This window comes from Salvelinus alpinus, chromosome 5, assembly GCF_045679555.1.
Source record: "Salvelinus alpinus chromosome 5, SLU_Salpinus.1, whole genome shotgun sequence".
Taxonomy (NCBI): Eukaryota; Metazoa; Chordata; class Actinopteri; order Salmoniformes; family Salmonidae; genus Salvelinus; species Salvelinus alpinus.
This window is the reverse complement of record NC_092090.1, coordinates 12374906-12402251: the sequence shown is the minus strand read 5'-3', so window position 1 is coordinate 12402251 and position 27346 is coordinate 12374906. Positions and strand designations below refer to the sequence as shown.

The 27346-nt window shown below is 48.2% G+C and overlaps 1 protein-coding gene across 3 annotated transcripts in view; it reads right to left on the bottom strand.

Moving 5' to 3' along the window:
* Window positions 1-954: 954 nt before the first annotated feature.
* Window positions 955-27346, bottom strand: part of ttc17 (tetratricopeptide repeat domain 17) — a 28419-nt gene continuing 2027 nt past the window's right edge. For 2 of the 3 annotated variants that reach the window (XM_071400641.1, XM_071400642.1), the window contains exons 4-24: window positions 26636-26747; window positions 26418-26549; window positions 26121-26230; window positions 25706-25853; window positions 19246-19385; window positions 18405-18565; window positions 17121-17380; window positions 16881-16996; window positions 16206-16359; window positions 15888-15959; window positions 15497-15721; window positions 12448-12634; window positions 11139-11288; window positions 10659-10906; window positions 10319-10475; window positions 9832-9952; window positions 7627-7786; window positions 7002-7085; window positions 6752-6871; window positions 6446-6589; window positions 955-3577 (exon numbers count right to left, since the gene is read on the bottom strand). In XM_071400641.1, coding sequence (XP_071256742.1) covers window positions 3446-3577; window positions 6446-6589; window positions 6752-6871; window positions 7002-7085; window positions 7627-7786; window positions 9832-9952; window positions 10319-10475; window positions 10659-10906; window positions 11139-11288; window positions 12448-12634; window positions 15497-15721; window positions 15888-15959; window positions 16206-16359; window positions 16881-16996; window positions 17121-17380; window positions 18405-18565; window positions 19246-19385; window positions 25706-25853; window positions 26121-26230; window positions 26418-26549; window positions 26636-26747 — 3133 coding nt within the window. In that variant the 3' untranslated portion in view covers window positions 955-3445. The remainder of the gene's footprint in view (window positions 3578-6445; window positions 6590-6751; window positions 6872-7001; window positions 7086-7626; window positions 7787-9831; window positions 9953-10318; window positions 10476-10658; window positions 10907-11138; window positions 11289-12447; window positions 12635-15496; window positions 15722-15887; window positions 15960-16205; window positions 16360-16880; window positions 16997-17120; window positions 17381-18404; window positions 18566-19245; window positions 19386-25705; window positions 25854-26120; window positions 26231-26417; window positions 26550-26635; window positions 26748-27346) is intronic. The other variant, XM_071400643.1, reaches the window with a different exon arrangement.

Here is a 27346-nt window from a genome sequence, read left to right as displayed (position 1 = left end):
GCCTGGTTAAATAAAGGTAAAATAAAAAAATATGGGTGACGCTTGTGGCTACAAATCCTGTCATATAAGATCCATTGTATCAGCAAGGGGACTGTCCTGCAAGTCATCTTGTTACTTCTGCAAACACACTCATTGTCACTGGCGCATTTGGATTTTAGCAACATGTCCTGGTTGGGTGGAACACCTGGACAGCATCAATCTGCACCTAGTATAGTACTGAGGAAACCATATCATTTTCCTCAGGCCAAAAGCAAGGTGAAATACTGCCATTCATTTGGAGTATGATCACAGAGCCACAAGGAATATGACAAAGCCAGAAGTGTAGTGTTACACAGGATTTCATCCACTCAGGACCCTAACTGAGCCATGCTTTAAAACACAGCAACTCAATGGTTTTTAATGGGAGCAGTGCGTTGGGGGAGGGCTGTGCTGTCCGTCAGAGGAGTTGGAAAGACATCTCCATCCACCATTTACAGAATTATTTCTCCCCACCACACGGCTGCCTCGGGCATGGGTTTCAGTCTCCCCACCACACCCTCGGGCATGGGTTTCAGTCTCCCCACCACACCCTCGGGCATGGGTTTCAGTCTCTCCACCACACCCTCGGGCATGGGTTTCAGTCTCCCCACCACACCCTCAGACATGGGTTTCAGTCTCCCCACCACACCCTCGGGCATGGGTTTCAGTCTCTCCACCACACCCTCGGGCATGGGTTTCAGTCTCCCCACCACACCCTCGGGCATGGGTTTGTCTCCCCACCACACCCTCGGGCCTGGGTTTGAGTCTCCCCACCACACCCTCGGGCCTGGGTTTGAGTCTCCCCACCACACCCTTGGGCATGGGTTTCAGTCTCCCCACCACACCACTACCTCTGTTTAAATGCACTCTGAAGTAGACCCCAGAAAATAGACCCCTGAAGTAGACCCCTGAATCCAAAACTCACCTCCATTCAACTTAAGTCTCAAGGCATCAAAACATCTTGCTTTTTATTTCCCAGAGAGGTCTGAAGTTCGTAAAAAGACAATGGATACATTCAAATGATGAGCCGATCAACTTATATGTCCCACTGCCTTAATACTGTACACAACAGTTCAATTTAAAGTTTGAAAAATGGTCAAAAGTGAACCGTTTTTTTGGGCCCTGACAAATAATTTCTATAAATAAAAGAGCAAACGTAAACAACACATTACAGTTAACTTTTTTTTGTTGCTATGCATTAACGTTCCTTTCATAAAAATACATTTTCATTTATTCATTGTAGGTCCCCACATAAATAGGAATGATAAAAAAACAAGGGCAAAACAAGACAATCTATATTAATTTTTTTAAGCAGCCATAATTGTAAAAGGTTTTGAGACGGGTCATTCCATGACCCGGTACACCTGCGTTTAGTTAGCAAGTTACAAACCAGCAGCAATTTCTGTCTCTTTAACAAACTATTTCTTAATCATAAGAAATTAAAACCTCCAATTAAAATAAATTTAAAAAACAGCACCATCTATGGGATTATATCTTGTAAATCAACTACTGCATTGTCCTTCTTGATGGATTCCTAACAAAATAAACTCTTCCCTTTGGTGTGTTTCACTACCTCAAAAAAACGAAACGATTCTCAGCCCTTAAAGAAAAGACTAATCGTAGGGGCCCAGTTCAAAAACATAAAATAAAAGCATATTTCCTTCCTTCAATACCCCCCTCATTGAGATTTCACCTATCTGACTGAATTGGGCAGGTTTCCAGTTACACCATATAGTTTCTTCAGTGAACACCTTGAGGAATGAAGGACAGAGAGAAGGATGTGTATGAATTCATGAAATAAAACCATGTCCTGTCTGCACTTCCTAGTCCAACTCCACTGGAGACAGAACAAAGAACAGCAGCCTTCTGGCTCTATATACTGTAGTCTATGGGACAGGGTAGCTGAGTGATGAGACTATGCTGGGCTCTATATACTGTAGTCTATGGGACAGGGAGGCTGAGTGATGGGACTCTATGCTGGGCTCTATATACTGTAGTCTATGGGACAGGGAGGCTGAGTGATGAGACTATGCTGGGCTCTATATACTGTAGTCTATGGGACAGGGTAGCTGAGTGATGAGACTATGCTGGGCTCTATATACTGTAGTCTATGGGACAGGGAGGCTGAGTGATGGGACTCTATGCTGGGCTCTATATACTGTAGTCTATGGGACAGGGAGGCTGAGTGATGAGACTATGCTGGGCTCTATATACTGTAGTCTATGGGACAGGGAGGCTGAGTGATGGGACTCTATGCTGGGCTCTATATACTGTAGTCTACGGGACAGGGAGGCTGAGTGATGGGACTCTATGCTGGGCTCTATATACTGTAGTCTATGGGACAGGGAGGCTGAGTGATGGGACCCTATGCTGGGCTCTATATACTGTAGTCTATGGGACAGGGAGGCTGAGTGATGGGACTCTATGCTGGGCTCTATATACTGTAGTCTACGGGACAGGGAGGCTGAGTGATGGGACTCTATGCTGGGCTCTATATACTGTAGTCTATGGGACAGGGAGGCTGAGTGATGGGACTCTATGCTGGGCTCTATATACTGTAGTCTATGGGACAGGGAGGCTGAGTGATGGGACTCTATGCTGGGCTCTATATACTGTAGTCTATGGGACAGGGAGGCTGAGTGATGGGACTCTATGCTGGGCTCTATATACTGTAGTCTATGGGACAGGGAGGCTGAGTGATGGGACTCTATGCTGGGCTCTATATACTGTAGTCTATGGGACAGGGAGGCTGAGTGATGGGACTCTATGCTGGGCTCTATATACTGTAGTCTATGGGACAGGGAGGCTGAGTGATGGGACTCTATGCTGGGCTCTATATACTGTAGTCTATGGGACAGGGAGGCTGAGTGATTAAACTCTATGCTGGGCTCTATATACTGTAGTCTATGGGACAGGGAGGCTGAGTGATGAGACTATGCTGGGCTCTATATACTGTAGTCTATGGGACAGGGAGGCTGAGTGATTAAACTCTATGCTGGGCTCTATATACTGTAGTCTATGGGACAGGGAGGCTGAGTGATAAGACTATGCTGGGCTCTATATACTGTAGTCTATGGGACAGGGAGGCTGAGTGATGGGACTCTATGCTGGGCTCTATATACTGTAGTCTACGGGACAGGGAAGCTGAGTGATGGGATAGATCCCAAAGCTTCCTAATAGAATTGAGAACGTTTCAGGTGGAGGGCTTCTTCAGAAGGTAACATGGGTCATTTAGTGAATGTTTTACCCCCTACGACCAGAGTCTGAGGTCACAGCGAATGGAACCCCTGAATTCCTTTGGACATAAATTATATGGCAATGACTTAAAATAAAAAATCAACAACCGCTTTCCTGTGAGTAACTACTGTAAGTTAAGTTTTTGTATGTGTGGTGTGTGTGTTCCGAGGGCTTCTCCGGTGGAGTCGTCTCAGGGTAGACGGCGGTCCTTCTTGGTTAGCAGGTAACACTGGATGGTTCTCAGGCGGTCCTTGGCAGGGGCAAACTCTGGCTGCAGCTCCAGAGTGGACTCATACCAGCGCATGGCCTTCTCAAACTCCTCCTGGAGACACACACACACACACACACACACACACACAGATCAATGAACAAAGAATAATAAATACAACTGATCAGTATTTACACAAATCACCACAATTCATACTCATGCCGTCATTTGACACAGCAGCATTAGCAGCAGCACTAGCAGCAGCACTAGCAGCAGCACTAGCAGCAGCATTAGCAGCAGCACTAGCAGCAGCACTAGCAGCAGCAGCACTAGTAGCAGCATTAGCAGCAGCACTAGCAGCAGCACTAGTAGCAGCATTAGCAGCAGCATTAGCAGCAGCACTAGTAGCAGCATTAGCAGCAGCAGCACTAGCAGCAGCATTAGCAGCAGCAGCACTAGCAGCAGCATTAGCAGCAGCAGCACTAGTAGCAGCATTAGCAGCAGCAGCACTAGCAGCAGCATTAGCAGCAGCATTAGCAGCAGCAGCACTAGCAGCAGCATTAGCAGCAGCAGCACTAGCAGCAGCATTAGCAGCAGCAGCACTAGTAGCAGCATTAGCAGAAGCATTAGCAGCAGCATTAGCAGCAGCAGCACTAGCAGCAGCACTAGTAGCAGCATTAGCAGCAGCAGCACTAGCAGCAGCATTAGCAGCAGCAGCACTAGTAGCAGCATTAGCAGAAGCATTAGCAGCAGCACTAGCAGCAGCACTAGCAGCAGCATTAGCAGAAGCATTAGCAGCAGCACTAGCAGAAGCATTAGCAGCAGCATTAGCAGAAGCACTAGCAGCAGCATTAGCAGCAGCATTAGCAGCAGCATTAGCAGCAGCACTAGCAGCAGCACTAGCAGCAGCATTAGCAGCAGCATTAGCAGCAGCACTAGCAGCAGCATTAGCAGCAGCATTAGCAGCAGCATTAGCAGCAGCATTAGCAGCAGCACTAGCAGCAGCACTAGCAGCAGCACTAGCAGCAGCATTAGCAGCAGCATTAGCAGCAGCAGCATTAGCAGCAGCACTAGCAGCAGCACTAGCAGCAGCACTAGCAGCAGCATTAGCAGCAGCATTAGCAGCAGCACTAGCAGCAGCACTAGCAGCAGCATTAGCAGCAGCATTAGCAGCAGCATTAGCATTCTTCAACACCCACATGACACACAACCAGCATAAGATTCCACACACACACTTACCAATACCAGCATAAATAACCCGCTTCACAACCACTGACACTTGAAGGTAATTAAGCACCTGAACCAGACGACAGACCCTGAACCAGACGACAGACCCTGAACCAGACGACAGACCCTAAACCAGGCGACAGACCCTGAACCAGACGACAGACCCTGAACCAGACGACAGACCCTAAACCAGGCGACAGACCCTGAACCAGACGACAGACCCTGAACCAGGCGACAGACCCTGAACCAGGCGACAGACCCTGAACCAGACGACAGACCCTGAACCAGACGACAGACCCTGAACCAGACCCTGAACCAGGCGACAGACCCTGAACCAGACGACAGACCCTGAACCAGACGACAGACCCTGAACCAGACGACAGACCCTGAACCAGACCCTGAACCAGGCGACAGACCCTGAACCAGACGACAGACCCTGAACCAGACGACAGACCCTAAACCAGGCGACAGCCCCTGAACCAGGCGACAGCCCCTGAACCAGACGACAGACCCTGAACCAGACGACAGACCCTGAACCAGACGACAGACCCTGAACCAGGCGACAGACCCTGAACCAGACGACAGACCCTGAACCAGACGACAGACCCTGAACCAGGCGACAGACCCTGAACCAGACCCTGAACCAGACGACAGACCCTGAACCAGGCGACAGACCCTGAACCAGACGACAGACCCTGAACCAGACGACAGACCCTGAACCAGACCCTGAACCAGGCGACAGACCCTGAACCAGGCGACAGACCCTGAACCAGACGACAGACCCTGAACCAGACGACAGACCCTGAACCAGACGACAGACCCTGAACCAGGCGACAGACCCTGAACCAGACGACAGACCCTGAACCAGACGACAGACCCTGAACCAGACGACAGACCCTGAACCAGACGACAGACCCTGAACCAGACCCTGAACCAGACGACAGACCCTGAACCAGGCGACAGACCCTGAACCAGGCGACAGACCCTGAACCAGACGACAGACCCTGAACCAGACCCTGAACCAGACGACAGACCCTGAACCAGGCGACAGACCCTGAACCAGACGACAGACCCTGAACCAGGCGACAGACCCTGAACCAGACCCTGAACCAGACGACAGACCCTGAACCAGACGACAGACCCTGAACCAGACGACAGACCCTGAACCAGACCCTGAACCAGACGACAGACCCTGAACCAGACGACAGACCCTGAACCAGACCCTGAACCAGACGACAGACCCTGAACCAGACGACAGACCCTGAACCAGACGACAGACCCTGAACCAGACCCTGAACCAGACGACAGACCCTGAACCAGACGACAGACTGAACCAGACCCTGAACCAGACGACAGACCCTGAACCAGACGACAGACCCTGAACCAGACCCTGAACCAGACGACAGACCCTGAACCAGACGACAGACCCTGAACCAGACGACAGACCCTGAACCAGACGACAGACCCTGAACCAGGCGACAGACCCTGAACCAGGCGACAGACCCTGAACCAGGCGACAGCCCCTGAACCAGGCGACAGACCCTGAACCAGACGACAGACCCTGAACCAGACCCTGAACCAGACGACAGACCCTGAACCAGACGACAGACCCTGAACCAGACGACAGACCCTGAACCAGACGACAGACCCTGAACCAGACGACAGACCCTGAACCAGACGACAGACCCTGAACCAGACGACTCATGGCCAGGCCATGACAACAATGCTGGTCTGTTCCGATGGTGGTGGGCTCACCATGGCGATGTAGACGTTGGCGAGGGTGAAGTGGTTGACAACGAAGTGCGGGGCGATCTCCACAGCCATGCGGGCCACGGTCAGGGCGTCCTCCCACAGCCGTGCGTTCTGGAAGATGTTGGCCAGGCTGATCAGAGGTACATCCTGAGAGGGAGGGCGGGGAAGCAGGGAGGGAAGGAGAGAGATACTGAATTATCACACAGCCCTATAGCACGGGGTCATGTTCAGCAGTTCACATAGTAGAAAAACGTTTTGCAAAGGAAAACAAACATGTGTTATTATTGGGCAAGTCTCAGTCCGTGTTACCTTCATGTGGTGCGGGGCGTAGTGGAGGGCTTGGCGTAGGCAGTCGATGGCCCTCTTGCCCTGACCCTTCACCCTCCAGTAGAGAGCAGACATGCTGGACAAGACCCACGATGTCTGGTTCTGCTCAGGAGAGGAGAGACTTTCATTTGTCTGCATGATTTTATTGATCTTTATACTACCGGAAGATGCTGTGATTTGGGTGATACAGGGTTGTAGAATAGCCTGACGGGCAGCTCCCACCTCCACATACCTTCTCCAAGACCTTGGCGATGCGCGTGCCCACCTGCTCAAAGGACTGAGGGGAGAACTTATCTTTGCCCAGATTCTGTAGAACCTGAATGACAAACAGAAATCCGGTTGAGGCTCACGGCAGAACAGTGAAATGATGCAGACTGGTGAGATGTGAGAGACTCTGTCCCCTCCCTCTCAGAGTAGACTCTCTCTCTGTCCCCTACCTCTCCGAGTTGAATCTCTCTGTCCCCTACCTCTCCGAGTTGACTCTCTCTGTCCCCTACCTCTCCGAGTTGACTCTCTCTGTCCCCTACCTCTCCGAGTTGACTCTCTCTGTCTCCTACCTCTCCGAGTTGACTCTCTCTGTCTCCTACCTCTCCGAGTTGACTCTCTCTGTCCCCTACCTCTCCGAGTTGACTCTCTCTGTCCCCTACCTCTCCGAGTTGACTCTCTCTGTCCCCTACCTCTCCGAGTTGACTCTCTCTGTCCCCTACCTCTCCGAGTTGACTCTCTCTGTCTCCTACCTCTCCGAGTTGACTCTCTCTGTCCCCTACCTCTCCGAGTTGACTCTCTCTGTCCCCTACCTCTCCGAGTTGACTCTCTCTGTCCCCTACCTCTCCGAGTTGACTCTCTCTGTCTCCTACCTCTCTGAGTTGACTCTCTCCGGTGTAGTGAATAGCGGCGCGGTTGGCCACGCCAGCCAGGTGGTCCAGGGTGTGCATGCTGGCAGCCAGGTTGGCGTTGCACAATGGCTCCACCGCAGGCTCCTGGAGTGGAGTGGTAAAGTCTATGTGTTCCGTGATGCTGCAGAGGGAGGGTGGAAATGAGAGAACAGCGAGGAAGGGTGGAAACGAGAGAACAGCGAGGGAGGGTGGAAACGAGAGAACAGCGAGGGAGGGTAGAAACGAGAGAACAGCGAGGGAGGGTGGAAACGAGAGAACAGCGAGGGAGGGGGGAAATGAGAGAACAGCGAGGGAGGTTGGAAATGAGAGAACAGCGAGGGAGGTTGGAAATGAGAGAACAGCGAGGGAGGTTGGAAATGAGAGAACAGCGAGGGAGGTTGGAAATGAGAGAACAGCGAGGGAGGGTGGAAACGAGAGAACAGCGAGGGAAGGTGGAAATGAGAGAACAGCGAGGGAGGTTGGAAATGAGAGAACAGCGAGGGAGGTTGGAAATGAGAGAACAGCGAGGGAGGTTGGAAATGAGAGAACAGCGAGGGAGGGTGGAAACGAGAGAACAGCGAGGGAAGGTGGAAATGAGAGAACAGCGAGGGAGGGTGGAAACGAGAGAACAGCGAGGGAGGGGGGAAATGAGAGAACAGCGAGGGAGGGTGGAAACGAGAGAACAGCGAGGGAGGGGGGAAATGAGAGAACAGCGAGGGAGGGGGGAAATGAGAGAACAGCGAGGGAGGGGAAAATGAGAGAACAGCGAGGGAGGTTGGAAATGAGAGAACAGCGATGGAGGGTGGAAACGAGAGAACAGCGAGGGAAGGTGGAAATGAGAGAACAGCGAGGGAGGGGAAATGAGAGAACAGCGAGGGAGGTTGGAAATGAGAGAACAGCGATGGAGGGGGGAAATGAGAGAACAGCGAGGGAAGGGGGAAATGAGAGAACAGCGAGGGAAGGGGGAAATGAGAGAACAGCGAGGGAGGTTGGAAATGAGAGAACAGCGAGGGAAGGGGGAAATGAGAGAACAGCGAGGGAAGGGGGAAATGAGAGAACAGCGAGGGAGGGGGGAATAGAACTTTAGACATTTTTCTAATTAAAGTATGGCTTTGGATGTTAAGAAGATATTTATTTAGCCAAAATGTTGAACTCTCTACTTCCCCAGAGTCAGATGAACTCATGGTTACCAATGTTATGTGTACAGTTTGAAGGAAGTTGAAGGTAGTTTCATGCTAGTTGCTACAGTAGACTTCCAGTCACTGGAGTTTGAAGGAAGTTGAAGGTAGTTTCATGCTAGTTGCTACAGTAGACTTCCAGTCACTGGGCTAGTGAGTAATGGCTCAAGATACGACCTTGCTTCATACAGCACAGAGACGTACAAATGGTATCCATGAGTTCATCTTAACAGTGTAAATATATATAAAAAAGAGTTTAAATCTCCAACTATCCCTTTAAGTCCTAATAAAGTGATTCCCAACTGACTCCAGTGGCAGTCAACATTTTACTAGTTGATTAGTTAGTTGAATCAGATGTGTCAGTGCAGGGTTGGAACAATGTGGACTGGGAGGTACATTCCCCAGGGGAGGGTTGGAACAATGTGGACTGGGAGGTACATTCCCCAGGGGAGGGTTGGAACAATGTGGACTGGGAGGTACATTCCCCAGAGGAGGGTTGGGACAATGTGGACTGGGAGGTACATTCCCCAGGGGAGGGTTGGAACAATGTGGACTGGGAGGTACATTCCCCAGGGGAGGGTTGGAACAATGTGGACTGGGAGGTACATTCCCCAGGGGAGGGTTGGGACAATGTGGACTGGGAGGTACATTCCCCAGGGGAGGGTTGGAACAATGTGGACTGGGAGGTACATTCCCCAGGGGAGGGTTGGAACAATGTGGACTGGGAGGTACATTCCCCAGGGGAGGGTTGGAACAATGTGGACTGGGAGGTACATTCCCCAGGGGAGGGTTGGAACAATGTGGACTGGGAGGTACATTCCCCAGAGGAGGGTTGGGACAATGTGGACTGGGAGGTACATTCCCCAGGGGAGGGTTGGGAAACCACTGGCACACACTATATATAGTTATCTATGAGATAGCCAGACAGAGTTCAAAGGTTTCATTTACAACACTGTCCTAACCCCTTACACAAGACAGACAGAGGACAAAGGGGAAGGTTGGTACTGACTCGATGTTCTTGGCAGACACAGCCAGCCAGGTACTGGCCACGGTGGTGAGGTCTACCCTGCGTGTTCTCTGGCACTCCTCTGGCCCCGGCCAGCCCAGACTGGTATAGTCCCTCCATCGCCCTGCGCACAACACACACACACACACACACACACACACACACACACACACACACACACACACACACACACACACACACACACACACACACACACACATCAGTACCCTAGAGACACAAACACTTTCTTAGTATGGTTCAATGATGATGACTAAGAGAACTGACTTTAGGGGAGAATCTCAATTGTATTTCCTTGATTCCTCGCATCCTTCTCAGAACCCATTGGATGTTAAAGTCAGAGGTCCCTCCCAACTGGTCTTCTTCCTCTAATGGGGTTTTGAGGAGGCGGCGAGAGGACACGAGGAGTCAAGTAAATAGAATTGAGATTCTCCGTGTGAGTTTGTCTGTGAGCATGCAGGCTGTTTATTACCCGAGGGCCCGGGGGACGGGATGGTGGGGCCACTGATCTCCAGGACAGAGTGGCCTCCAGGGAGCAGTGTCTCCCCCTGCAGGGTGTCCTCAGCACTGCCCCAGCCCTCGGGGCTGTCCGCCTTGGGCTTCCTCACACGCTTCACCTGGAACGTGATCTGTTGAGGACCAGGAACACAGAGAGAGGGGGGGGGGGGGGGGGGGTTGGGCTGGGGCCTGGCTACTGTTTGGACATAACGTTTCATACATCATGGTAGTTACTCAGGACAGGACATGTACCACTCAGCCCCCTGTCTGTCTCTATATTACATCATGGTAGTTACTCAGTACAGGACACCTACCCACTCAGCCCCCTCGTCATCCTCACAGTTCCCGAAGCAGGGCCCTCCTCCGCTCCGGCCCGCTCCCATCACCCGGTCGTTCTTCAGCACGCGGATGCCCCTCAGGTCGCCCCGCTTGCCCCCCACGTCCAGAGCCCCCTCGAAGGCCCCCATCAGCTCCTCCTTCAGCTGCCACTCCTCCTCATCCCCCTCTCCTCCTCCAGGCTGTTGGCCTGCCTCTCCAGAGCCATTACTGTCCAGCACCACCTCTGTTACAAACAGAAAGGCAGGGTCCTGTTCATTAGGTACCAAACGGAAGAAAACGGACAGAAACAGGGAGGGTTTAACATGACATTTGTAGGTTTTCCGTTTCAAAACGTTTTGCTACAGTGCCCTAATGAACAGGACCCAGATGTTTGAGCATCTGAGTGTGCAGAACTCCATGAACAGTTCTGTTCATTTGATTTCATACAGTCAGAGTCCAAATCATAAGGGTCTTACTCTCAAACAGGAGGGCTTCCTCCACTGTGGAGACAGGCAGAGCCTGGGCAGCCGTGGTGGTGGGGTCCTCCTGCTGCTTCTGTCTACTGCCAGCCTCCCATTCACCTAGATGTAGAGTCACATCCTCCTCCCCGACACACACAGCACCCTCTGTTGACACACACACACACACACTAAACCCATCAGCACACACACTTTCTCCACTAAACTGGCCTGCCAACAATGTGCATGACGTTCAAGCAACAAATACAGATAACGAACTGGACATCATGTCCCTTTTGTCATAGTGGAGATGGGTCTTTCTTGTGACCCTGCACCTTTTCACCTCGACATAGAAAGTGTGTGTAGGTTGTAAACATGGTGAGGGGGTTGGCGTCTGATTGTCAAATATAGAGTTCTCTAAATGCAGCAGCTGGACTATTTTTAACAGCTTCAATTATTGAGTGGAACATTTCTCCACTTAAAACACTTTCCTCCACATTCTAGAGAGAAACACAGAGAGAAAGAGAGAGAGACACAGAAAGAGAGACACAGAGAAAGAGAGACAGAGAAAGCGAGAGAGACACCGAGAGAGAGAGAGAGAGAGAGAGAGAGAGAGAGAGAGAGAGACACACACAGCGAGAGAGACACACACAGCGAGACAGAGAGAGAGAGACACATAGACAGACACAGATACAGACACAGAGAGAGATCATCAGAGGGTGGACTGCAGAAAGATTCCAGGTCCATCTCCAATTAATATTAAAGCCTTTAGACAAGATAGTCAGACAGAGGTCAAAGTTTGAATTTACAACACTGTAACAGCTTACACAAGACAGACAGAGGTCAACGTTTGAATTTACAATACTGTAACAGCTTACACAAGACAGACAGAGGTCAACGTTTGAATTTACAACACTGTAACAGCTTACACAAGACAGACAGAGGTCAACGTTTGAATTTACAATACTGTAACCGCTTACACAAGGACAGACAGAGGTCAACGTTTGAATTTACAACACTGTCACCCCTTACACAAGACAGACAGAGGTCAACGTTTGAATTTACAACACTGTCACCCCTTACACAAGACAGACAGAGGTCAACGTTTGAATTTACAACACTGTCACCCCTTACACAAGACAGACAGAGGTCAACGTTTGAATTTACAACACTGTCACCCCTTACACAAGACAGACAGAGGTCAAAAGGGGAAGGTTGGTACTGACTATAAAATAAGCCAAGTACCACTTATCCCAGGCCTCCCAAAATAATTTCCACAACAAATGGACAATAAAGTATGGCATGAGAGGTGAACTGGGCCACTCACGCGGACATGGCGAGCGCTGCAGGTTGTATAGGAACGGGTAGAACTGCAGGCATCGCAGAAGGGGCAGGCTGGCACGGCACTGGGCACAACTGGCAGAGAGAGCCAGGGTGTGGCGGAACAGGTCCAGGGCGCCCGTCACGTTGCCCTGGGCCAGATTCACACTCACCAGGCTCAGGAGAGTGTGGGGCTGCCAGGGGACCAGAGGAGAGCAGGGAAACAGAGTCATTAGAATGGACATCCTTATATAACATCCCATTAGGACCATACTGTGGATATCCTTATATAACATCCCATTAGGAACATACTGTGGATATCCTTATATAACATCCCATTAGGACCATACTGTGGATATCCTTATATAACATCCCATTAGGACCATACTGTGGATATCCTTACATAACACCCCATTAGGACCATACTGTGGATATCCTTATATAACATCCCATTAGGACCATACTGTGGAGATCCTTATATAACATCCCATTAGGACCATACTGTGGATATCCTTATATAACATCCCATTAGGACCATACTGTGGATATCCTTACATAACATCCCATTAGGACCATACTGTGGATATCCTTATATAACATCCCATTAGGACCATACTGTGGATATCCTTACATAACATCCCATTAGGAACATACTGTGGATATCCTTATATAACATCCCATTAGGACCATACTGTGGATATCCTTACATAACATCCCATTAGGACCATACTGTGGACATCCTTACATAACATCCCATTAGGAACATACTGTGGACATCCTTACATAACATCCCATTAGGACCATACTGTGGATATCCTTATATAACATCCCATTAGGACCATACTGTGGATATCCTTATATAACATCCCATTAGGACCATACTGTGGATATCCTTACATAACATCCCATTAGGAACATACTGTGGACATCCTTACATAACATCCCATTAGGAACATACTGTGGACATCCTTACATAACATCCCATTAGGACCATACTGTGGATATCCTTATATAACATCCCATTAGGACCATACTGTGGATATCCTTATATAACATCCCATTAGAGAACACTGTGGATATCCTTATATAACATCCCATTAGAGAACACTGTGGATATCCTTATATAACATCCCATTAGAGAACACTGTGGATATCCTTATATAACATCCCATTAGAGAACACTGTGGACATCCTTATATAACATCCCATTAGAGAACACTGTGGATATCCTTATATAACATCCCATTAGAGAACACTGTGGATATCCTTATATAACATCCCATTAGAGAACACTGTGGATATCCTTATATAACATCCCATTAGAGAACACTGTGGATATCCTTATATAACATCCCATTAGAGAACACTGTGGACATCCTTATATAACATCCCATTAGAGAACACTGTGGATATCCTTATATAACATCCCATTAGAGAACACTGTGGACATCCTTATATAACATCCCATTAGAGAACACTGTGGATATCCTTATATAACATCCCATTAGAGAACACTGTGGATATCCTTATATAACATCCCATTAGAGAACACTGTGGATATCCTTATATAACATCCCATTAGAGAACACTGTGGATATCCTTATATAACATCCCATTAGAGAACACTGTGGATATCCTTATATAACATCCCATTAGAGAACACTGTGGATATCCTTATATAACTTCCCATTAGGACCACACTGTGGATATCCTTATATAACATCCCATTAGAGAACACTGTGGATATCCTTACATAACATCCCATTAGAGAACACTGTGGATATCCTTATATAACATCCCATTAGAGAACACTGTGGATATCCTTATATAACATCCCATTAGAGAACACTGTGGATATCCTTATATAACATCCCATTAGAGAACACTGTGGATATCCTTATATAACATCCCATTAGAGAACACTGTGGATATCCTTACATAACATCCCATTAGAGAACACTGTGGATATCCTTATATAACATCCCATTAGAGAACACTGTGGATATCCTTATATAACATCCCATTAGAGAACACTGTGGATATCCTTATATAACATCCCATTAGAGAACACTGTGGATATCCTTATATAACATCCCATTAGAGAACACTGTGGATATCCTTATATAACATCCCATTAGAGAACACTGTGGATATCCTTATATAACATCCCATTAGAGAACACTGTGGATATCCTTATATAACATCCCATTAGAGAACACTGTGGATATCCTTATATAACATCCCATTAGAGAACACTGTGGACAACTTCTAAAAGGTGCTGTAATTGATTGAACCTTTATTTAACGAGGCAAGTCAATTAAGAACAAATTCTTATTTACAATGACGGCCTACACCGTCCAAACCCGGACAACGCTAGGCCAATTGTGCGCCGCCCTACGGGAATCCCAATCACGGCCGGATGTGATACAGCCTGGATTCAATCCAGGGACTGTAGTGACGCCTCTTGCACCGAGACGCAGTGCCTTAGACCACTGCGCCACTCGGGATAAATGTCATGCAAGAACAGGAATATGAATGTAAGAAAACGAGTGTGTGTGTGTGTGTGAGTGTGAGTGTGTGTGAGTGTGTGTGTGAGTGTGTGTGAGTGTGTGAGTGTGTGTGTGTGTGTGTGAGTGTGTGTGTGAGTGTGAGTGTGTGTGTGTGTGTGTGTGTACACCTCGGAGGTGTCGAGAACCAAGGTGTCCTCCAGCAGTGTGTGTGTCATGTGATTGTTACGAGGAGCTGAAATACCAGTCCATCATATCCTGCTAGAACAGCCTCAGATATAGCTGCAAGCTGTTAGTAGCCCTGATATTTGGCAGTCTCAGCCAGGTACAACACCTAACAGTGCGTGGCCTGCAGGCCTGCCGAAGACTAGAGCAAAGCAGAGGGCTAGGAACTGCTCTCTGTCAGCTGTTAGGGGTCGCCTGGCTGTTTGGAGAACAAGGTGCTTTCTGTATCCTGAAGTGTCCACACATACAAAGACCTGAGAAATGTTTCCTTGTTGAATGTAATGTGATTTGTGGAGTCAAATAAAGTATTTAAAGTGTGTGTACCTCAGAGGCGTTGAGTGCCAGGGCGTCCTGCAGCAGAGTGTGTGCGTGGGCGCTGAGGCCGTGGCGCAGAAGCAGATTGGCAGCGTTGACGAGGGGCAGGTTGCGCTGGGTGGGCGGAGCCGACGCCAGGGAGTGGCGCAGACACTGCAGCGAGCTGGTACCGTTACCCTTCGCCCGCCAGAACAAAGCCGCCTCGTTCTGGAGCAACCAGCCAGGGGCGCTAGCCTGGAGGAGAGGAGGACGTACACTGTCTGAAGACGGATCCTTTTCTATTACAACTGTGGAAGGCTGTTTATTTTGACAGAACAGTCCAAAGCCATCGCATTTCTCAGGACAGTAGTGGAGTTGATTTCTGATATGAAACCATGTTTCTCTGTTCTACGGCACTCACCTTCTTCATGGCTTGGGCTATGCTGGCACCAGCCTGCTCCAAACTCCAGCCTCTGCTGCGAGACAGCAGTACCTGCACCCCCACAGACACACAGACACACACAATCAGCACAGTGACACACTTCAACCCTGCTCCAGTGGGGCTGCTCTGTGGCTGACTCAGTGGTGCTCCCAGTGGTGAAGATGGGTACTGTGACAGAAAACACATTTCTGTTGTCTCTGTATAATGGATTAATAAAGATGGTATTGTATTGAATCCAAAGCCCAGTCTCAAAAATATGTTGATGTTACAGACCACCTATCCAACACACGCACTAACCTGGGTGGCATGGGGGTCTGGCAGCTCCTTGTCCTCCAAGGTCCAGCCCACAGAGGCAGGCAGGTCAGCTGGAGGGGGCTGGAGCACAGGGCCACAGTCTGGGGAAGCCAGGGAGGAGGGAGGGGGTCCGGTACCGTACAGCACAGTCTGGAGGCTGAACACACATCAGTGAGGTAAGCAAATACATGAATGTCATATCATACATCACATGTTACACAAACCATGCTGAGGAAGAGGCTCTACGAGTCAACACAATCCACCAGCACACACACGGCTTCAAGACACAACACACACCATGTTAGAAACAGGCACAAAAAGGTAGCATACACAAACAACCTGGCACATGCTAACCCGAGGCCCAGTGTCCAACACGCTAACCCGGGGCCCTGTGTCTAACACGCTAACCCGGGGCCCTGTGTCTAACACGCTAACCCGGGGCCCTGTGTCTAACACGCTAACCCGGGGCCCTGTGTCTAACACGCTAACCCGGGGCCCTGTGTCTAACACGCTAACCCGGGGCCCTGTGTCTAACACGCTAACCCGGGGCCCTGTGTCTAACACGCTAACCCGGGGCCCTGTGTCTAACACACTAACCCGGGTCCCTGTGTCTAACACGCTAACCCGGGGCCCTGTGTCTAACACGCTAACCCGGGGCCCTGTGTCTAACACACTAACCTGGGGCCCTGTGTCTCAGGTGGGAGGTAGAAGGTGGGTAGTAGGTGGGCGGGGGGGATGACAGGAAACTCATCAGCACAGTCTGCCCTCTGAGGCCACAGCAGCCTCTGAATGTCCTACAGACAAAAACACACGCAGTCAGCTCCACAGAAACCTTTAGATTGTCCTGCCAACACAGCACAAAGCCCACTATCCACACACACTGATAAATCCTGCCAAACACACACAGTCTGAACTCACTTCGGTGGGGGAGGCCTGGTGGCCCCAGAGGGCTGCAGGCTCAGGGTCTCCGGACACAGAGGGGTGGAGGTGTGAGCTGGTGGTGTGGTTGGTGCTCGGCTCCGACACCAGAGCAACGCTGCCCGCCACAGAGACCTCCTCTCCAAACTGGATGTGGTGAACGTGCTCAAACAGGTCTCCGCGGTGATAACGCACCGGCAGGTCCAAGGGGCAGAAGAGGCTGCTCTGTTGCTGGCCCAGACGACACATCTGGTGGTTGCCTGAACAAAACAACTAATTATTGTTGCACTATTTTCTGTTGACCAAGGTGAATGGACAGAATTAACTGACCATCTCCAAATGGACATATTCATTTATATAAAACTCAAATCAAATGTTATTGGTCATATACACATGGTTAGCAGACGTTATTGGTCATATACACATGGTTAACAGATGTTAATGTGAGTGTAGCGAAATGCTTGAGGTTCTAGTTCTGACAGTGCAGTAATATCTAACAAGTCATCTAACAATTCCCCAACAACTACCTAATACACAATCTAAAGGGGTGAATGAGAATATGTACATGTAAGTATATGGATGAGCGATGGCTGCTCATCCATATACACTGTGTGTGTGTGCGTGTGTGTGTATCTGTGAGTGTGTATTGCGCATGTGTGTGTATTGCGCTTGTGTGTATTACATGTTTGTGTGTGTATTGCATGCAAGTGTGTGTGTGTATATTGCGTGCGAGTGTGTGTGTGTATATATTGCGTGCGTGTGTGTGTGTGTGTGTATATATTGCGTGCGAGTGTGTGTGTGTATATATTGCGTGCGAGTGTGTGTGTATATATTGCGTGCGAGTGTGTGTGTGTGTATATATTGCGTGCGAGTGTGTGTGTGTGTGTATATATTGCGTGCGAGTGTGTGTGTGTATATATTGCGTGCGAGTGTGTGTGTGTATATATTGCGTGTGAGTGTGTGTGTGTGTGTGTGTATATATTGCGTGCGAGTGTGTGTGTGTGTGTATATATTGCGTGCGAGTGTGTGTGTGTGTGTATATATTGCGTGCGAGTGTGTGTGTGTGTGTATATATTGCGTGCGAGTGTGTGTGTGTGTGTATATATTGCGTGCGAGTGTGTGTGTGTGTGTATATATTGCGTGCGAGTGTGTGTATATATTGCGTGCGAGTGTGTGTGTGTGTGTGTGTAAATATTGCGTGCGAGTGTGTGTGTGTGTATATATTGCGTGTGAGTGTGTGTGTGTGTATATATATTGCGTGCGCGTGTGTGTGTAGCATCTCACCCAGCTGTGCCTCCTTGGCCATCTGGGTCTCGTGGATGATGTTGCGGAGGATCTGCTCTTCCTGCAGCAGCTTGTATTTGTCCAGGGCCTCCTGCTGACGCAGGTAGTGGTCATGCTGTTTCTGGTATTCCTTCAGCTCGTTCAGCGTGCGCTGCAGAGACCTGGGGGGTGTGACAGATCACATATAGCTAGCCCTAGGCCTACTGACAGGTCACCGTGCGGTTATACACCGAGTGTACAAAACATTAAGAACACCTTCCTAATATTGAGTGGCCCCCGTTGCCCTCAGAACAGCCTCAATTTGTCGGGGCATGGACTCTACAAGGTGTTGAAAGCGTTCCACAGGGATGCTGGCCCATGTTGACTCCAATGCTTCCCACAGTTGTGTCAAGTTGGCTGGATGTCCTTTGGGTGGTGGACCATTCTGTATACACACAGGAAACTGTTGGGCGTGAAAAACCTAGCAGCATTGCAGTTCTTAACACAAAGCCACTTCAAACTTTTGTCTTTACCCTCAATGGCACACATACACAATCCATGTCTGAATTGTCACAAGGCTTAAAAATCCTTCTCCTCCCCTTCATCTACACTGATTGAAGTGGATTTAACAAGTGACATCAATAAGGGATCATAGCTTCCACCTGGATTCCCCTGGTCGGTCTGTCCTGGAAAGAGCAGGTGTTCATAATGTTTTGTCAACTCAGCATTGTAACCTGTGCCATATAAAGAGGAAGTCTGTGTCCACAACAATACTTCCCTTCCCATTAAATCCCCTTCAAAATGGTTCCTCACTCTCTATGAACCTAACTACGCCCTGAGCAGTGAGGCGCTGTGCCGTTACCTGTGTTGGGCCTCCAGGCGCTGCTCCAGTTTCTGCTGACAGAGGACGGCGTGCTTCCTCCTCAGGGCCTGCTCAAAGCCCGGCTGGGCCTGGAGAGCCTGCTCATAGCACAGCACTGAGTGGTTATACTCCCCCAGCATCTACACACAAAGACAAAGAGGACAGGAGGAAGAGGGATAGAGAGGTAGAGAGAGAGAGACACAGACAGAGATAAATAATCTATCAGAGATGATTCACTCGTCTAGTATAAACGGAGAGAGAACTGAAGGTCAGGGCCGATAACATTGACAATAAATCAGCAGGAATACACTTCCTGAGCACCTGGAGAAAGCCATGCCAACAAGCATTTTTTATTTTTATTTTATTTATTTATTTATTTAACCTTTATTTAACCAGGTAGGCAAATTGAGAACACGTTCTCATTTACAATTGCGACCTGGCCAAGATAAAGCAAAGCAGTTCGACACATACAACAACACATAGTTACACATGGAGTAAAACAAACATATAGTCAATAATACAGTGAAAAAAAAAAATAAGTCTATATACAATGTGAGCAAGTGAGGTGAGATAAGGGAGGTGAAGGCAAACAAATATATGTATAAATAAATAAAAATATAAAAAGGCCATGGAGGCGAAGTGAGTACAACACAGCAAGTAAAATAAAAACTAAAAAAACACTGGAATGGTTGGTTTGCAGTGGAAGAAAGTGCAAAGTAGAGACAGAAATAATGGGGTGCAAAGGAGCAAAATAAATTAATAAATAAATACAGTAGGTAAAGAGGTAGTTGTTTGGGCTAAATTGTAGATGGGTTATGTACAGGTGCAGTAATCTATGAGCTGCTCTGACAGCTGGTGCTTAAAGCTAGTGAGGGAGATAGGTGTTTCCAGTTTCAGAGATTTTTGTAGTTCGTTCCAGTCATTGGCAGCAGAGAACTGGAAGGAGAGGCGTCCAAAGGAAGAATTGGTTTTGGGGGTGACTAGAGAGATATACCTGCTGGAGCGCGTGCTACAGGTAGGTGCTGCTATGGTGACCAGCGAGCTGAGATAAGGGGGGACTTTACCTAGCAGGGTCTTGTAGATGACCTGGAACCAGTGGGTTTGGCGACGAGTATGAAGCGAGGGCCAGCCAACGAGAGTGTACAGGTCGCAGTGGTGGGTAGTATATGGGGCTTTGGTGACAAAACGGATGGCACTGTGATAGACTGCATCCAATTTATTGAGTAGGGTTTTGGAGGCTATTTTGTAAATGACATCACCGAAGTCGAGGATTGGTAGGATGGTCAGTTTTACAAGGGTATGTTTGGCAGCATGAGTAAAGGATGCTTTGTTGCGGAATAGGAAGCCAATTCTAGATTTGACTTTGGATTGGAGATGTTTGATGTGGGTCTGGAAGGAGAGTTTACAGTCTAACCAGACACCTAGGTATTTGTAGTGGTCCACATATTCTAAGTCAGAGCCGTCCAAAGTAGTGATGTTGGACAGGCCGGCAGGAGCAGGCAGCGATCGGTTGAAGAGCATGCATTTGGTTTTACTTGTATTTAAGAGCAGTTGGAGGCCACGGAAGGAGAGTTGTATGGCATTGAAGCTCGCCTGGAGGGTTGTTAACACAGTGTCAAAAGAAGGGCCAGAAGTATACAGAATAGTGTCGTCTGCGTAGAGGTGGATCAGAGAATCACCAGCAGCAAGAGCGACATCATTGATGTAAACAGAGAAGAGAGTCGGTCCAAGAATTGAACCCTGTGGCACCCCCATAGAGACTGCCAGAGGCCCGGACAACAGACCCTCCGATTTGACACACTGAACTCGATCAGAGAAGTAGTTGGTGAACCAGGCGAGGCAATCATTAGAGAAGCCAAGGCTGTCGAGTCTGCCAATGAGGATGTGGTGATTGACAGAGTCAAAAGCCTTGGCCAGGTCAATGAATACGGCTGCACAGTATTGTTTCCTATCGATGGCGGTTACGATATCGTTTATGACCTTGAGCGTGGCTGAGGTGCACCCATGACCAGCTCTGAAACCAGATTGCATAGCGGAGAAGGTGTGGTGTGATTCGAAATGGTCGGTAATCTGTTTGTTGACTTGGCTTTCGAAGACCTTAGAAAGGCAGGGTAGGATAGATATAGGTCTGTAGCAGTTAGGGTCAAGGGTGTCCCCCCCTTTGAAGAGGGGGATAACCGCAGCTGCTTTCCAATCTTTGGGGATCTCAGACGACACGAAAGAGAGGTTGAAGAGGCTAGTAATAGGGGTGGCAACAATTTCAGCAGATAGTTTTAGAAAGAAAGGGTCCAGATTATCTAGCCCGGCTGATTTGTAAGGGTCCAGATTTTGCAGCTCATTAAGAACATCAGCTGACTGTATTTGGGAGAAAGAGAAATGGGGAAGGCTTGGGCGAGTAGCAGAGGGGAGGGCAGTGCTGTTGTCCGGGGTAGGGGTAGCCAGGTGGAAAGCATGGCCAGCCGTAGAAAAATGCTTATTGAAATTCTCAATTATAGTGGATTTGTCGGTGGTGACAGTGTTTCCTATCTTCAGAGCGGTTGGAAGCTGGGAGGAGGTGTTCTTATTCTCCATGGACTTTACGGTGTCCCAGAACTTTTTTGAATTTGTGTTGCAGGAAGCAAATTTCTGCTTGAAAAAGCTAGCCTTGGCTGTTCTAACTGCCTGTGTATATTGGTTTCTGGCTTCCCTGAAAAGTTGCATATCACGGGGGCTGTTCGATGCTAATGCAGAACGCCATAGGATGTTTTTCTGTTGGTTAAGGGCAGTCAGGTCAGGAGAGAACCAAGGGCTATATCTGTTCCTGGTTCTAAATTTCTTGAATGGGGCATGCTTATTCAAGATGGTGAGGAAGGCATTTTTAAAAAATGACCAGGCATCCTCTACTGACGGGATGAGATCAATATCCTTCCAGGATACCCCGGCCAGGTCGATTAGAAAGGCCTGCTCGCTGAAGTGTTTCAGGGAGCGTTTGACAGTGATGAGTGGAGGTCGTTTGACCGCTGACCCATTACGGATGCAGGCAATGAGGCAGTGATCGCTGAGATCTTGGTTGAAAACAGCAGAGGTGTATTTGGAGGGCAAGTTTGTTAGGATGATATCTATGAGGGTACCCGTGTTTACGGAATTGGGGTGGTACCTGGTAGGTTCATTGATAATTTGTGTGAGATTGAGGGCATCAAGCTTAGATTGTAGGGTGGCTGGGGTGTTGAGCATGTTCAAATTTAGGTCGCCTAGCAGCACGAGCTCTGAAGATAGATGGGGGGCAATCAGTTCACATATAGTGTCCAGAGCACAGCTGGGGGCAGAGGGTGGTCTATAGCAGGCGGCAACGGTGAGAGACTTGTTTTTAGAGAGGTGGATTTTTAAAAGTAGAAGTTCAAATTGTTTGGGAACAGACCTGGATAGTATAACAGAACTCTGCAGGCAGTCTTTGCAGTAGATTGCAACACCGCCCCCTTTGGCCGTTCTATCTTGTCTGAAAATCTTGTAATTGGGGATGAAAATGTCTGAATTTTTGGTGGTCTTTCTAAGCCAGGATTCAGACACGGCTAAGACATCCGGGTTGGCAGAGTGTGCTAAAGCAGTGAACAAAACAAACTTAGGGAGGAGGCTTCTAATGTTAACATGCATGAAGCCAAGGCTATTACGGTTACAGAAGTCATCAAAAGAGAGCGCCTGGGGAATAGGAGTGGAGCCAGGTACTGCAGGGCCTGGATTCACCTCTACATCACCAGAGGAACAGAGGAGGAGTAGGATAAGGGTACGGCTAAAAGCTATGAGAATTGGTCGCCTAGAGCTACTAGAGTAGAGAGTAAAAGGAAGTTTCTGGGGGCGATAAAATAGTTTAAAGGAATAATGTACAGACAAAGGTATGGTAGGATGTGAATACAGTGGAGGTAAACCTAGGTATTGAGTGATGATGAGAGAGATCTTGTCTCTAGAAACATCATTGAAACCAGGTGATGTCATCGCATATGTGGGTGGTGGAACTGAGAGGTTGGATATGGTATAGAGAGCAGGGCTAGAATCTCTACAGTGAAATAAGCCAATAAACACTAACCAGAACAGCAATGGACAAGGCATATTTACATTAAGGAGAGGCATGCTTAATCGAGTGATCAATAAGGGTCCAGTGAGTAGAGGTTGGTTGGGGTCGTGGCGATCCAGACAGCTGGCCAGGTATATGGCTATCGGTAGCAGCATAGGATGGAGGTCTGTTTGTAGATACCTCGTGCGTTTCCGTCGGTAGGTTCCGTGTAGTGGGGTTTTGTTCAGATAGCAGCCGATAAGACAGCTAACGATTAGCGGGCCTCAGATGAGCGTTCAGGTAACGTCGGGACGGAGGTGCCGGTTGGATAAATCCCTCGGGCAGATAACGTCGGCAGTCAGTCGCGGCAGTCAGTCGTGAAGGCCCGGTGGGGTTCCGTATCTGCAGCAGCAACAAAAGAAACGGGTCCGGATGGTGATGGAACTCCTTAGCTGGCTAGCTCCAGCATGATTTGAGTTTGCTCCGGGGTCGACGTAAGCCAATAGTCACACGGTATGCAGCTAGCTAGCTGCGAAATCAAGGTGCAGGTGTCCAGAGCCTGCGGCTGGAATCCGGGGAAACTGAGAGAAAAAGAAAAAAAAGTCCCGGAATGCTCCGGTCCGAGTCGCGTTGCACAAAAGTGCCGGTAGATTATCGAGCTAAAGGAATAGCTGATGACCACAAAACGTGGGCAGCTGAAACACCAACGCTAGCCAGCAAACCGGCTAATTTCGGGGCAGCTACAGATTAGCTTCTGGCTAGCTATCGGAGTAGCTTCTGGTTAGCTTTCAGGCTAGCTTCTGAATTAGCCCCTGGCTAGCTTCCACGATGGATTTTCAGATTGAGGTAAGTAATACTTTTTGTAATTGGTGAAGCGGGTTGCAGGAAAGCTTTTGCAGGAAAGCTTTTGTAGTTGAGTTCTTGGATAATAAAATAAATAAAAGATATGCGAAGAAAAGGTGTAAATATATATATATACAGGACACGACACGACAATACGGAAAAAGACGTCTGAACTGCTAAGCCACCTTGGAAGAATAGAATTGCAGTAACATCCTACATCCATATCCACTGCATAACTGTTGGATAAATTATTGCTAGTGTCAGTGTATCAGCCTCCTGTCAGTGTATCATCCTACAGTCAGTGTATCATCCTACAGTCAGTGTATCATCCTACTGTCAGTGTATCATCCTACTGTCAGTGTATCATCCTACTGTCAGTGTATCATCCCAGTGTATCATCCTACTGTCAGTGTATCATCCTACTGTCAGTGTATCATCCCAGTGTATCATCCTACTGTCAGTGTATCATCCTACTGTCAGTGTATCATCCTACTGTCAGTGTATCATGCTACTGTCAGTGTATCATCCTAGTGTATCATCCTACTGTCAGTGTATCATCCCAGTGTATCATCCTACTGTCAGTGTATCATCCTAGTGTATCAACCTACTGTTAGTGTATCATCCTACGGTATCATCCTACTGTCAGTGTATCATCCCAGTGTATCATCCTACTGTCAGTGTATCATCCTAGTGTATCAACCTACTGTTAGTGTATCATCCTACGGTATCATCCTACTGTCAGTGTATCATCCCAGTGTATCATCCTACTGTCAGTGTATCATCCCAGTGTATCATCCTACTGTCAGTGTATCATCCTAGTGTATCATCCTACTGTCAGTGTATCATCCCAGTGTATCATACTACTGTCAGTGTATCATCCCAGTGTATCATCCTACTGTCAGTGTATCATCCCAGTGTATCATCCTACTGTCAGTGTATCATCCTAGTGTATCAACCTACTGTCAGTGTATCATCCCAGTGTATCATCCTACTGTCAGTGTATCATCCCAGTGTATCATCCTACTGTCAGTGTATCATCCCAGTGTATCATCCTACTGTCAGTGTATCATCCTTCTGTATCATCCTACTGTCAGTGTATCATCCTACTGTAAGTGTCGATGTAGTGAAAACATTAAAAGCAGACAGTATGTGAACATAAACCAACAACTCTACGTCAACGTCCGTCCAGAAATGTTAAAACGTAGTGGAAAAAAATGTTGCAGAACCACATGTTCTATTTAAAGGCTCCATTTGGTTTAAATCACCTAATGACTGCTTTGTTTGTCGTCATTAGACATCCCTAAAAACTGACTTTGGTGTTCCTCAATGGTCAGTGCTTGGACCCCTGCTGTTTCTTGATAGATGCTAGTACCGTTTCACTACAGATGATGTAGAATGGTGCCTCAATGGGAATGATAGAGCTGCAACTGTTGATGAAACCAGATGATGATGTCGTACAGCTAGCTTTCTGTGGTTTTGTCTGTCTTGCGTGTATTCCATCAGGAACCAACTTGGAAACAAGTGGAATCTCTTTAACGTGTTATCTCCTGGGTTGTATTCAGTGCATCTACTAGTGGTGCTGTAACTCACTGCGTAGATGTTGCCCAGGGTGTAGTGGCTGGTGAGAAGGTCAGAGGTCAAATCCAGGGCAGCGTGAACCACGATGGCAGCGTCAGCAGAGAAGTGGGCCCGGTGCAGGATGTTGGCCATGTTCACCAGGGCCAGGTCCTTGTGCTGCCTGGATACACAACAGACAACGAGAATGGGACTTAAAACTCTTATATGATCCACTGTTTGAATGTTGAATAACCATAGCTGGGACATGTTCATTGGGCATCAATGGGCAGACAACATACTGAAACATTATGGAGTACTAGGACTTGTCCAATAAGAAAGGCTCATTTAGTTTTCCATTTGCAAAGTGCTTTACATCGTGTGTCCTAATGAACATGACCCTGATGCCTGACAAACGGAAGCCATGGGCCTAGTGGTGCTTAGTTTGTACCTGGGTGAGAAGTGCAGGGCCCGGACCACACAGTCCACCGCCCGCCCGGGCTCATTCTTTATCCTCCAGTAGAACGACGCCAGGTTATACAGCACCCAGGATGAGGAGTTCTGGACAACATAACAAACAGGTCATCAGAAGGGAACTATATGAAAGTCAAACAAGAACACTATTAAAACAGTGACTGTCCATTTATCAAAATGAACAAATCAGTGCATCAAAGTTAAAAGTAATCCCATGCGGCTATATGTAAACCAATAAAAACAGACCAGACAGTGGCGATAGAGCGCAACGTACCCTCAGCAGGCCCTGCTGGATGCGATGGCCCACCTCGTCCATGTTGCGGCCCAGTTTGTGGGACAGGGAGCCAAAAATGGGGTCCTCTTTAGAGAGCAGAGGAGATGTGAGGTTCACCTGTTCCTGCACGCCCTGGAAAACATAGACACATATGGCACAGATCCAGACATGTATGTGCATCGCATTAACAAGCAGGTCTGCTTTTCCCTTCAACTCACCCGGAGATGCTGGAAACTGTGGATACTATATGGGAGCTCAAACACTCTGGCACAGTCAGGCTTCTCCAGATCCGGGGGTAGAGGGGACCTAAAATCTACGTAATCCTCAGGGCTGAAAGAAACATCCATAGTCAAGGTCCAGGGAGCATTAGTGTAGTGTCCAGCAGAAGAGGGGGAACAAGAGGAGAAAAGGTAACCAGTTGTTACCTTGTATCATGTGGCTGTTTAAAATGCCTGGTGATGTAGGACATGCTGATCTAGTTTTGAAAGACAAGCCATCATGGTTTATTCTATCAGAAATGTTTGTTGATTTCTCGTCACCAAGGTGTTATCAAGAATACTTGTCCTTTTGTAAACTCCCTACATTCTCCCCTGTTCGAATATAACTTTGTGTGTTCTAATGTAAATACTTCCATTGTTTATTTGTGGGCGGCAGGTAGCCTAGCGGTTAGAGCGTTGGGCCAATAACCAGCAGGTAGCCTAGTGGTTAGAGCATTGGGCCAGTAACCGAAAGGTTGCTAGATCGAATCCCAGAGCTGACAAGGTACAAATCTGTCGGTATGCCCCTGAACAAGGCAGTTAACCCACTGTTCCTAGGCCGTCATTGTAAATAAGAATTTGTTCTTAACTGACTTGCCTAGTTAAATAAAGGTTCAATTTAAAAATATATTTGTTTGTATAAAAGTTGATTTTGTTTTGTTTTGTGCTGTG